The sequence below is a fragment of the Mauremys mutica genome, chromosome 4, assembly GCF_020497125.1.
Source record: "Mauremys mutica isolate MM-2020 ecotype Southern chromosome 4, ASM2049712v1, whole genome shotgun sequence".
Classification (NCBI taxonomy): domain Eukaryota; kingdom Metazoa; phylum Chordata; order Testudines; family Geoemydidae; genus Mauremys; species Mauremys mutica.
Window position 1 is genome coordinate 162,440,153 of NC_059075.1, and position 12,987 is coordinate 162,453,139.

At 58.9% G+C, this 12,987-nt stretch overlaps 1 protein-coding gene across 3 annotated transcripts in view; it reads right to left on the reverse strand.

Moving 5' to 3' along the window:
• Positions 1-11,864, reverse strand: part of LOC123368869 (glycine N-acyltransferase-like protein 3) — a 45,478-nt gene extending 33,614 nt beyond the window's left edge. Inside the window, exons 1-6 of one of the 3 annotated variants that reach the window (XM_045014057.1) lie at positions 11,773-11,864; positions 11,168-11,297; positions 6,738-6,845; positions 6,252-6,378; positions 5,758-5,878; positions 3,672-4,378 (exon numbers count right to left, since the gene is read on the reverse strand). In XM_045014057.1, the coding sequence (XP_044869992.1) occupies positions 3,895-4,378; positions 5,758-5,878; positions 6,252-6,378; positions 6,738-6,845; positions 11,168-11,245 (918 nt within the window). In that variant the 5' untranslated portion in view covers positions 11,246-11,297; positions 11,773-11,864 and the 3' untranslated portion in view covers positions 3,672-3,894. Of the gene's footprint in view, positions 1-3,671; positions 4,379-5,757; positions 5,879-6,251; positions 6,379-6,737; positions 6,846-11,167; positions 11,298-11,772 lie in introns of those variants that run through there. The other 2 variants (XM_045014056.1, XM_045014059.1) reach the window with 2 other exon arrangements.
• Positions 11,865-12,987: the final 1,123 nt, after the last annotated feature.

The following is a 12,987-nucleotide window of genomic DNA, read 5'->3' on the forward strand; positions in this document are numbered from 1 at the left end:
ATAGCTCCCTTCAGCGTAGCCCAGCTGAAAAAAACTGCTTGTAACAATGGGTTCGAAACTCCGCTGCCACCATGTCATGTCTACCCTCACTTGAAACTGGGCGGTTTCAAAGTGAGGACCCGCATGTATTCTGCCACCATGTCCTATGGGATCTCACCCCCACTTTGAGCTTGTGGGTTCAAAGATGGGGACCCGCAGGTATTCTGCCACCACCCTAACCCTTAGGGTGGGGTTCCTTCTCGCTGCCACCACTCAATCAAGAAATGTGGATTGAGACACAGTCCTTCCCCAAAATCCTAGGGGATTCCAAGAGCCCCAAATCCATGGAGTTCTCACACCCAGGAGAAACAAACCATTCCCCCTGCTTCGTCCCCCCCTCCCTTTTCCTAGGAGAGATACCGGGATCCAACTACAGAGGGATACCTCCCCCTCCCCTTTCCCTGAGAATCCACCCAAGGAAAGACCAACAAGTCCTTAATAGAAAAGAATTTATTAAGAGAACAAAAAGAAAGTACAGAATCTCTATGAGCCCAAGCTGGACACTCATAGGGTATAACCTTATCAATCTCTGGAGAGAATCCCCTCTCCCCCTTTTCTTAGTAAAAGCAATATCAGCAAACAGGAATAAAGCATTTCCTTTAGCAAACACACCATTGCAAATATAGAAATCAAATCATAAGACTAATTCGCCTTTCTAATTAATACTCACTATTAATTAGTAGAAACTACTCCAGGAGAACTTGGAGACATGACTGTCCTCTGTTAGATCCAAAAACAGTTCTCACACAGACAAAGGCTTCCCTCCACAGAGATTTGAAAAAATCTTATCTCTGATTGGTCCTCTGGTCAGGTGGTCACCAGGTACTACATGTTAACCCTTTACAGGTAAAACAGACCTTAACCCTTAACTATCTGTTTATGACACACCGAATCACAAGTCACCTGTTCCTGACTGTTCTCCTCCATTACTGCCGGCGGCTGAGATACCCCTTTGCCCAGCACGAGCTGATAGCACCTCCTCACCCGTTCGTGCTGCGGACCCTGAGCCCCTAGTGCTTTCGGGTGCAATAACACCAGAAGTTCGCCGTAATCCACCTAGAGACAGAAGGCCTCCTCATCGGCTGGATCTTTAGCTAGGGCGAACCCACGGTTATGGGGCAAAATAATCCCCAGGGTTTAGCCGGGAATGGAGGCAGTCTACCCTCCTTCTCTAGTCTAGTGTGTGTTTTATTTAGGGGATGTTCTTATTAGGGGGGGAGGAATATGTTGTGTATTTGGTTGTCCTGGTTTTTGTTGCTATGGCAACTGAGTTAGATTATTATGGGTTAGCTCAGCCAGCTTCAGCCGGCTGAGTGAGCTCTCTCTCTCTGTAAATAAAATGGTGGTTTTGTTAGCTGTCAGCTCTCTGGCCTCAACTGATTTCTTCCTAAACCGGCTTCTTCCCAAGGATATAACAACCCCCTGCTGGGCCCGAACACAGGGCTCAGACAGGAAGTGGTGCTCGGGAGGCCAGGGAGGGCTCTGGGAAGAGGCTGAGGTGGCCGGCAGGGGGTGACCCAGCTGCTGCCCCCCGGGCGACTGGCTGCTGCAGAGGGCTTGGTGGGGCGCAGCTTGAGCTGCGTTTGCAGGCTCGGAGCAGGGCTGTGTCCGTGCTGGAGCACGGTGGGCTTGTGGCCCAGTCCCCATGCGAGGGTGGGGGGCCCAGGGCACATGGGACACAGCTCAGTGCTACTTCCTCCCCCTCCTTGCAGGCTGGCTGGTGGCCTCCCGCCCTACGCACCGAACTACTCCTCCTAGTTAGGCTGCTGGAGCCAGCCACACCGCACCGGCTTCCGGGCAGTCCAGAGCCCTTTAAATCTTGGCCGCGACTGAGATTTAAAGGGCTCAGCGCTCCCCACAGCTGCGGGCAGCCCAGATCCCTTTAAATCCCGGCCCCAGCGGCAAAACTCGGGGTCCCTCTCCAGGGGGCTTTCAGCCACCTCTTCAGCTGGGAGCCCCCAGTTGATTTAAAGGCCCTGGGTCTCCCAGCCACAGCTGGTGCCCCAGGGCCTTTAAATCTTAAAAGGCCATGCCCCTTTGGGATAAGGCCACGCCCCCTCAGGACTCCAGCAGTACCGGTAAGTCCCGTAAATTACTTTCACCCCTGGAAGCGCTGGCCCTGCTGTGTGGGTAGGAGGGCTGGTGGCGGGGGGGAGGGCTTGGCAGACTGGGGCCTGGGTGACAGGCAGAGGGAAGCTGCCCAGGGCAGGGCAGGGCACCCTGACAGCCGTCTCCTCTCCTCTCCGTGCAAGGGAACATGAGCCGAGGCAACAGCCTGTTTTTCCGGAAGGTGCCTGCGGGGAAGCTGTACGTGTGGGAGGAGACGCGGTTCCGCTGAGGCCGGAGCTGGGCGAGGGGCCTGGGGCCGGGCCAGAGCCTGGGCCAGATGCACTGAATGATGGGAGAGTGGTGATTTCTATAGTTCTTTAAATAACGATTCAATCTTGGGAAATGGAGACTGTGCAAGTCTGAGAGTCAAAGTCCTGGGGCAACGCAGGCTGGCTGGAGGGGGTGGGGGGAGGTGCATTGTGCCCTGGTGGGGCTGCTCCCTGGCTGGGGGCAGGGCTCCCTCTACCCCACATCTGCTGGCAGATGTGCCCGCCCTTCTCTGCTGTCGGTTCTGGCTGTGAAGGAGACACCCCACACTGGCCTGGTGCCCCCGGCTGGGACCCACAGCGCTGCTCCCTGTCATGGCTCCCCAGGATCAGTGCTACGCTCCAGCTTTTAAACCAGTCCTTGGAGGAACCCTGTGACGTGCCAGCCCCCCAAGGGGACTCTCTCTTCCTCCAGGCCCAAGCACATGGCTCCGGCCCTCCTGCTTCACCCCACGAGCTCTGCCCGGCACGTCGCACTGAGCCAGACTCCTGGCGAGACCTGGCTGCTCTGTGGGGACCAGTGTCCCCCAGCCAGTGTTTGCAGTGACATCCCAAAGCCTTTTCCACACAGCACACGGTTTATTGGTCCCTGGGAACCCGGCCTGGGAGGTCCCTGGGGCCGCAGAGAGAAGTGAAGGTGAAGACACAGGCCAGGGCCCCACCCAGCCAAGCTGCTGAAGAGCCAAAACTAGATCCTGTCTCCATCTCTTTCAGTCCCAGCTGGGAGCTCCTGAGTCCCACCAAAACCCAACTCTTCTTCTTTGTGGAGCCTCCGTTGGTCTGGTTTTGATCCTGATCGCCCAGGTCCTGCCCCCCAGCCATGTGACACCCCCCTCCTGTCCCTGCTCTGCCCCAGGAGCAGCTTTTTAACCCTTTGGCACCCACTGGGCAGAGATGCAAAGTACAGAAGGAAACTGAGGCACACCGGCATCAAAACTATTACAGAAAATTCTCTTTCGGTACGTCTACACTATCGGGGGTTCGCTTTATCTCAGGTAATGTAGACGCGATAAATCAATCCCAGATCGCTCTCCTGTCCACTGCTGAACAAAGTAAGGAATTTTAATTCAATCTAAGATATGTCGACTTCAGCTACGCTATTCTCAAACTGCTTGAGGAAGGGAGTGGGAGAGGACCCCCTGCTGAGCCCTCACTCTGGTCTCTTTGGGGCTGGCACTGACTGCCAGGGAAGAGCGCCCCCTGCTGAGCCTCTGCCCTGCTCCAGGGGATAATGGAGCATGAGCTACTCTCCTCCACCAGGTCCTGGCTTCCCAAGGGCTGACAGCTGAGCTCCCCTGGTGCCTGGTCAGTGTGTCCCCTTCTCGGGGGTGGCTGGTCCCTGGGCAGGGCTGGGCCATGGTCCCCATCTCCTCCCCTCCCCCAGGGCTACGTGCTGGCAGAGCGTGGCTGTCCCCCAGAGCTGGGCTGGGCGCATGGCCCTAGGCCGTGTCCCCTTCTCCGCCTCTCCCCTCCCCCTGTGCTATTGGGTGCATGGTCCGTCCCCAGAGCTGGGCGCAGGGTCCTGAGCCGAGTCCAGGGCACTGGCTGGCTGGGACTGGTTGAACCCAGGCCTCACCACCAGCAGGTAGAACACCCCAGGCAGGATGCGGAAGCCGAGGCGTTGCAGGGCGTGCAGCGAAGGCTCGTTGTGGGGCAGCACCCAGCCATAAACAGGGAAGCTGCGGGCATGCAACTGTGCTGCCTGCGTCCCCACCACGGATCCGAAGTGGCACTGGCCACGATGCTCCGGGAGGGTGTAACCATGTGTCAGGGCAGCCAGCGGGTCGGTGAGGCACCAGGAGATGGGGGTCCCCTCAGGGTCCAGCAGGCAGGCGCTGGGGAAGTGGCGGATCAGGTGGCTCAGGTAGCACAGGCTCCAGCTGTTCCCCCCAAACGTCCAGGTGTCTCTGAGCAGCATGGCGTGGGCGGGGGACACGGGGGCCAGCCTGAGCCCCCTGTCAGGCCTGCAAGACAGGTCGGGAGGGATGAGATGCAGGGCGGGGTGGGGTGAGCAGATAGGGGATTGGCCTGGGAAGAGGAGGGGGTCAGCGCGGGGGGCGGGGAATAGATCCAGCATGGGCAGGGGAAGGGGTAAGTCTAGGGGAGGGGAGTGGGGAGCGACCCAACATGGGAGGTGTGAGCCCAGGGGGAGATTGACCCAGCTTGGGGGGGCAGGGTGCAGTGAGCCGGGGGCTCGGGGGCTCGATCTGGTACAAGGGAGTGAGCCCGGGGAGCAGGGATTGAGCTGGCATGGCATAGGAGGGGAGCAGGGTCCGGCGGCGCCATCCTCTTCCCGGTTGTGGGGCTGAGATGGGCTGGACAGAAAATTGGGGGGGGGGGGGGGAGCATGGAAAGTATCCTGTGGGGGAGGGGTGTGCCACCCAGCTCTGAAGGCAGCGCCGCCGCCAGCAGCAGCCGAGAGCTACGGGGGGCGTGGTATGGCATTGCCACCCCTACTGCTGCGTAACGTTTGGCCTTTGCACTGGGAGGGGAGGCTATGGCAAATCCTGGGTGACTATAGCACCTATAACCCTCCCCCAGTGCCCCCCATGGAGGGGAGGGGGGCTGACCTGGCACAGGAAGAAGGGGGGTGAGGCTGAGGGGCGATAGACCCGGGGTGGGGGAGACGGGGGAGCCCTGGGGGGAGGGGATCGAGCCAGGAGGCAGCACATGGGGGGAAAGTGACCCCCGCGGGGGGAGGGGATTGACACACTCCCGCGGCCTCAGCACAGGGGCTGTCTGACAGGGCCCAGTCCAGCCCCAGCAGATCCACCGCTGCCGATGGGCCGTGGCTAAGCTCAGCTCCTGACATGAAAGCACCAGGGCTCAGTGGGCAGCGAACCCCCTGCCCGGGGACCTACCCGCTGACAGGGAAGGAGGGACCAGAGGGCTCTGTGCTTGGAGCCCCCTCCCCTCAGAGGGGACGGCTCTGGGGTCAAGGACCCCTGGCTGCCCGTCCCAGGATACGGAAGATTACAGGCTGCCCCTCCCCCTGCTCTCCCCATCCTGGGGCCAAGGAGGTTCCTTGGCCAGGCTGGGCTGCCCCTGCCCCCGGCGAAGCTCTAGGGCTGACTCAGCCCTGCCCCAGAGCAGGATGGGACATCCTTGGCATCATGTGCCCAAGGCCTGGGGCTCTGTGGGGCTGTGGTGATGGCCTCACTCTGCCAGCACCGTTAGCCTGGGGAACTCATTGCCACCTGATCTGGGGCGCAATGGAGGCCTCTGTCCTGGCACCCCAGGGTCTTTCCCTTCCCCCATCCCCGCTCCCCACTCCATCTAGCACAGGCTGGTTGTGTGCATTGCCCCATTCTCTCACACACACACCATATCTGGGGGCACCTACCGGTACTGGGGCATGGCAGGCGGGTCTGGGTGCAGTAGTAGCCGGTGCGGCTGCGTCTCCATCTCAAGCCCCCTGGCCCTGGCGATGTCCCTGATGGTCTCATGTACCCCGTCCTGCAGCCCTGCAGGGACAGCCATGCGCTGTCAGCAGGGCCCCCCGAAAGGTGCCCATGGATGTGGGGGGCCCAGCTTGGTGGGGGAGAGCAGCAGGGAGGGGCCAAGGTCCACTGTGAGCCGGCATGACCCAACTGGGGGTTCCCAAGCTTGGCTCATTCAGGATCCTGGGTCTGGATGGAGAAGGGGCCCAGGTGAGCTCCTCGGGGCTATCGGCCGGTGGGGGATGGGCAGGGACTCAGGTGGACCCCTTAGGGCTGTTGGCCCATGTGGGGAGAGGGGGATGGGCCAGCTCCTCAGGGCTATTGGCCTGTGGGGGAGGGGAGCGGTCCTGCCCCCCATGTGGCAGGTGCTGGATGGAGCAGGGCTGGAGGGGCTCACCCTGTATCTGGAAGGCCTGGCCCCAGTCCACGGTGCGGCTGTTCCCCAGCAGGGCCCGGCAGGCGCCCTCGTCCCGGTAAAAGGCCGTGTACAAATTGGTGAAATAATCACTTGGGTTCCACGCCACCTGCAGGGGGGACACTGCCTGGGGGTGAGCGCAGCTTCTCCCCCGCCCCCCGACCTTCAGGGACGGCATAAGGGGAGCAGGGCAGAGCGAGCCCCAAGTAAGAGATTGAGGAGGGGGGAAGGGGTCCTGTGAACAGAGCCAGGGGGCTTAGGGCAGAATGGTACAGGGGACTGGGAAGGGGAAACAGGCTGTGGGGCAGTGGGGCAGCCAGGAAGGGGAGGGGTACAGATGGCATCAGGTGGGGGAGGGGAGGGCAGCGGGGCAGTGACGGCGTCGGTGGGGGAGGGCAGCGGGGCAGTGACGGTGTCAGGCGGGGGAGGGCAGCGGGGCAGTTGGGAGGGGCCCAGCAAAGGCCTCACTTCTCTGCGTGGCCGGGTGAGGACCATTTTGAACTCTGGCCATGAATCCACCAGCACCTCCCGGCCAACCGGGTTCCCGCGGTTCACATGCATCACCGTGCCGTAGACCTGCCAAGACACAGAGGTCAGAGTCTGGGGATGTCCCGGTTCCCCAGGATCAGTGCTGGGCCCCAGCTTTTACGCTGCCCCTTGGAGGAGCCCTCAAAGTGCCAGCCCCCCAGGGGGCCCCACTCTTCCTGCAGGGCAGGCCAGGGCCTCTGAGATGGAGCCTCTGGGCTCCAGCCCTCCTGCTCCACCCCGCAAGCTCTGCCCGGTGCCTCCCACTGAGCCAGACCCATGGAGGGACCTGGCCGCTCTTCAGGGGCTCCCACACCCCAGCCTGGGTTTGCAGTGACACTCGGCAGCATTGTCACGCCAGGCCAGTTTAGGAGTCACAGAGCAGCCTTAGGTCAGCAGAGAGAACTGGGGGCAAAGCAGTGTCCATTGCGGTCAGCCGGGGCCCAGCCATGCTGGAGTGAAAGCCCCTTTCCAGGCTGTCTCTGTCTCCGTCTAACCTCCTTGGCCAGCTCCAGGTGAGAGCCTCCATCTTTGTCCAGCACCCCCCACCTCCCAGTCCTGTGCTCTCGAGCTGGGGTCTCCAGAGGCGGGGAAATCGAGGTGTCATCAGCACTTGCCTTGTCTCTCTGGCTCCCTTGGCGATCTGAGTTGATTACAAGAAGTTCCTTAAGGACCCTGTATTCCACCGTCACAGGGAGGTGATACCCACCCCTATGTCTCTTAACCTGCCCTGAGAGTAAACTTAATCCTCCCCCTTGCCCCCACAACTGGGTAGCCAAGCAACACCTGGGGGAAACTGAGGCACACATAGTGTTGTAAAAATATTACAGAAAATTCCTACTTTATTGGAGCACTTCACTGGGCAGGGTCACTTTACCCAGTGACTGTCTCAGTGAAGTTTGAACCCACAAGTGCTATCCATAGACGCCACAGCATCTTCCCCATCCCTGTCCTACCAGGCACTGTCAGCATGCTGACCGCTGGCTCTAATCCACCTCACCCTTGCACTACACAGCTCAGAGCAGTCTCACATCCATCCACCCTTAGGGTGGGTCTGGTCGCTGACACTAGCAGGGTGCAGTGGGGAGTTTTCATGCAGCCTCAGCCCCCTTTTGCCACCCCAAAACCTTTGGGTATGAAACTTGGATGGGATCCAGCCACTGCATTCCCCGCCCTCCCTCCCCCATGTGCCAGGGAGGGTGGAGGGTCGTGACCCCGCCTTCCTCCATGTGTCGGCCATCTTGCCTGTACCCTGGGGTGTCCTGACCCCTCAGCGGGGGTAGGGAGTGACCCTTTGAGCATTTGGGGGATGGGTGTAGGTGTGTCCCCCGCAAGGCTGGTCTTGTCTCTGGGGCGCTGGTGTCCCAGGGTCTGGTGATGCAGGGGGCTCCCCTACGCTGGTTGTGTCCCAACCCCAGGGCTGTGTGTACACCAGGAATCCATTTCCCCTCCTGGGGTTAACCTGTTGCCCTCACCCCAGGCCAGGACCCCCCTGCTGGCAGGCTGCAATTCCAGGTCTTAAGCTTGTCCCTGCCCTGCCCGTGTCTGCCCATGCTCAGCTGGGGTCTCAGCTCCCACCAGGTTCAGCTGTGACTCTGTTTCCCCAGGGAGAGCAGGCTGCGAGCTGGCTCCCTTGGCCACAGCCTCAGGGAAGTTCTGCGGAGCCCGTGTGACTGCCATGTCCCATGTGGAGATTGTGGGGGATGTTCCTCGGCCCCACTCAAATACAGGGGTCTACTTCCAAACAGACAGGTGTCCTGAGCGTAACAGCCTTTCCTTAGTGTTACAGGCACGCGGGGAACCCTGCTCCCTGCCGGCCCAGCTCTTTGCCTTTTCACTGACACCTCCAGCCTGAGCCTCTGGCTCCTGCGGTTCAAACCCTTGGCTGGGGCAGGATCAGGGACTGGATTTTGTCTGAAGGTGATACAGAAAGTCTGAGAAGGAGCTCAGAGCCGATGTCCAGGAGAACCATCACTACCAGCCCCCCCGAGTCCTGTGATCGCACTGGGATCGGAGCCGTCGGGAGGGCTTCTCCCAGTAGGCAGGTGGCTTCCATTTAGGTCACAGCCTGGGTCTCTTGCACACCGCAAAACTCTTTTAGATAAACCTCAGGTGTCAGCTCAAACATAAACAGTGGAGCCTTTTCTAACAGTTCCCAGCCCCCAGTATTAACACCGTCCATCTGGCTGTACGGCTCTATGGCTTTGAGGGACCGAGTATGGGGGTGAGACAGCAGAGCCGGTCTGCAGAGTCAGCCAGGTTCAAATCACAACCCTTCTCAAAGGCAGTGAGGTTGGTGTCTACAGCCCCTCCTCCTCCTTAAACGGATAATTTGGTATCCAGCTCCCTGCGGAATCCAGCATCCCTGGGCAATTTACCCACATACCCCTTGATGGGTTCTCTCGCCCCTCCACATCTCCAGATCAAGCTTTTGCTGCATTTCTTCATGTTTTTGCTGCTTCTCACAGCCAGCTGGTTCTCTGTCACAGTCTGCTAGCGCCTTTGCTTTCCACGCTAACTCCTACCGCTTCAAATCCATTGGAGGGGAACCAGGTTGTGAGGAAACCCTGCTGCTGCTTCTGTCACTCTCAGACCCTCATCAAACCCCATCTGGGTCTGGAACCTGCTGCTGAGTCCTGTCACCCTTCTCCAGCCTGCAATCAGCTGCGCCTTGTTGAACTTCCCAACGCTTCGCCCTTTCTCCATGCACAGGTTTGTGATGTGGATCGTAGGGTGGTGGTTATACACCATTTTCTTGCTGTTTCCTTTGACGGACTGTGCTTTGCTACTGGCACATTCAGTATCCCACCCCTGGCACTAACTGAAAGCAAACTGCCTGTGTCGCTTAGCAGTGCGAGCAAAATCAATCTCCTTCCCCCACTGGGTAGCCAGGGGAAACTGAGGCACACATAGGGTTCATACAAATATTACAAAAATGCCCATTTTATCAAGGGTGTAGCTGGGGGAGGAGGGAGGAGTCAGAGCCATGGCGAGGACCAGGAGGAATTTCAGAACTGGGGGGTGGGAGGTGGTGGTGGTCAGAGCCATGATTGGCAGGCACCCAGCTGTCCTACACTGTGATTGGTTGCCATGGAGCCGCCCACATGTTCACTGGCTTACGTGAAACCTGCCCATACTGAGATTGGCTGGCACAGAGCCCGCTTGTGCTCTGATTGGATGGGCAGGTCCTGGCGGCTACGCTGGGTGAGCAGCAGGCATTGGTGCTGGGTATGGACTTTCGGAGGCAGGGGGCGAGTGAGGAGGTGGCCCAGGGGGAGGCCCCCCCGCTACCTCTACCCTGGGGGAGGAGCCTGCCCTCCTGCTGCTACCCCTAACCCAGGGCAGGGGGCCTGTGTGACAAAGTAGAAGCTTTCTGTAGTATCTTTCTGAGGCCCATGTGTGCCTCAGTTTCCCTCTGCGTCCTGTACTGCTCTGTGCAGCGTGTGAAGGGGAGGGACGGGTTGTGACTCATGTAACAGCCTGGCTGGAGACCAGCATCATTAACCAAGGGAATAAACTACACACGCGCCAGGAGGGTCTGGAGAGACCATGGAACCCCAGTGGCTGGGACGGACGTTCACACCGAGCGAGCGAGATTCCCCCCTCACAGCTCTGCAGCCGAGAGGCCCCCAGCTGAAGAACAGCGGCCGCGAGGGGTCAGGATACGGGGCTAAGAGCCGGCTATTGGGGGGTCTCAGCAGCTGTCACCTTGGCCTAAGAACAACGGGACAGAGCCAGAGCCAGCCATGGGGCCCATAACGTCTTGGCTGGCTCATTGCCCAGGCTTGGCCAGGCTGGGCTGTGGCTTAACCTTTGATTCCCTGTGCTAACCTGAGGAGTCTGTAACCAGGGGAACCAATGAACCGCTCCTGTGTTTTGCAAAGGCTGCCGGGATCTCTGCCAACACCCACCACAGGGGCCCGGTCCAAGCCTCCCGCGGGTGTCTGGCTCGGCTGCATTCGCTGCAGGGAGCCACGGAGAGAGATGGGAGGGCTGGTGTCAAAGGCCCAGTGGTGGAGGTCACGGGCCTGCCCCTGTGAGCTGTGTGCAGCCTCGGGCCCCGGCCCACTCCAGGGGTCGCTCCCAGGGCCCTGGTGACAGGCTGGGGTACAGCACATCCCCTGTGGATCTATGAGAGCCTGCCCGGCCCCTGAACTGCTGCCCCCCGACCTGGAGAAAGGGTCTGCCCCCCAAACTGCTACCCCCTGACCAGGTGGAGGGGCCAGCCCTCCATGTACCCCCGACCCAGGGGATTGCACCCCAGCCCAATCTGTGCCCCATCACCCAGGGGACTCCGAGGGACTTTCCCCTGCTCTCTGCCCAGCCTGAGGGTGGGAGGGTTCGGCCCTGTGGGTCGGGCGAGTCCTGGTCACCGGCAGCGTGTCAGGCAGGCCCTGCCGTAGCATCCCCTCCAGCAGCCGCAGCTTGGAGGGACAGCTCAGGATCAGCATCGCTGGCCGGGATGGGCCTTCACAGCTTCCAGCAGGACAATGCGAGGGACACCTGCGGGGCAGGAAACCCATCAGTTCCCTCTGACTGTCTCCTCCCAACCCCAGAGACCAGCTGCCAGCTCCCAGCCCTGCCAAAATAGCAAACACTGTGTAGACCCCACAACAGCTCACCAGTCTGTGCGCAGCCCCCTGTGTGTTCACCAGAGACCTTATACTACCTAACCGGTCTGTGCGCAGCGCCTGTGCTCACCAGAGACCCTACAATAACTTAACAGTCTATGCACAGCCCCCCGTGTGTTCACCAGAGACCTTATACTACCTAACCAGTGTGTGCGCAGCCCCTGTGCTCCCAGAGACCCTACAATAACTCAGCAGTCTGTGCACGGCGCCTGTGCTCACCAGAGACACTAGCATAGCTCACCAGTCTGTGCGCAGCCCCCGTGCTCACCAGAGACCGCACAATAAGAAGGCTGCTCTAAGGCCATGTGATGCCAGGGCTGCCCGTACAGGGCTACGGTCCCACTCACCTGGGGTGACTCCGTGCCAGGGGAAGGAGCAGTTCCTGGGTGTCTGTGGAGCTGTGAGGTTCCTGCCTCTCTCTCCTTCAGGGGCTGCTCCAGCCTCTTATACACGAGCGAATGAACCATTAACAGAGTCTGCCAGTCCTGGAACCCAGAGGCGGTGACATCCCTGCAGCCGCACGGCACAGTTGATTGGGATTTTGCTCTGGGCAGAGGTGGAGGGGCCTCCGGGGAAAGGAGGCCAGAGCGACAATGCAAGTTCCCATGGTTTATGTATTTCAGGGAAGCTGAGAAAAGTCCCCACCTCGTGAACAAAGGACCGAGAGGGGGAAGGTAGGGGATTGTGACAGAATGTACCCTTGTGTTCACACCGTACCCACTGTTGTAATAATCTTTGTACAAACTTGCAAGGTATTATTTGTAAATGTATAATTTGCCGGTCAGTATTGCCCTGATAAAATGTGTGTGACAACAATGTACGTGAAATGATAATACTCCCCTTTATGGTGTTAACACGTGCTCTAACCTGAGGTTGGCAAACAGGCCTGTCTCAACAAAGGAATGGGGACATTAAAGCAACAAACAGAGTCATCAAGCAGGAAGGGAAACAAAAGAAACTCCAACAGGGGAGGAAAAAGCACAAGGGAGCATCCTTCAGTACAGACTCTCTCTCCTGAATCTCAGCTGCAATTGTTTTCCAAGTGTTTCTGCCCTCTGTGGAGAAAGAAGTGGTTCAGGACTATTCAGAAAAGCTGATTGAGCACCGTGACGATGCGGTTCTGGCGGGAACCAACTGACAGTGCCAATTCAGGACAAATCACTTAAACCAGGGCAGTTACAGCCCAAGGCTGGGGTGTTTCCACCTCTAAGGCAAACCAAACCAGCCAGACAAAGAGGACTTTGGTCTCACCCCACTGGCTAACCACAAGTCACACAAGCAATTCCCTTAGACACTCCAGTTTCCCAGTATCACCACCAGTGCCACTCGTCCTTGGGATGAATGGTTATGAAAACCAACACTCCAATAAAGGAAAAAGGTTCTCTCGATCCCAAAGAATCAAGCCCCAGACCCAGGTCAATATACAAATCAGATCTTACCCACAAATCACACTCTTGCCAGTCCTTTAGAATCTAAAATCTAAAGGTTTATTCATAAAAGGAAAAAGATAGAGACGAGAGCTAGAATTGGTTAAATGGAATCAATTACATACAGTAATGGCA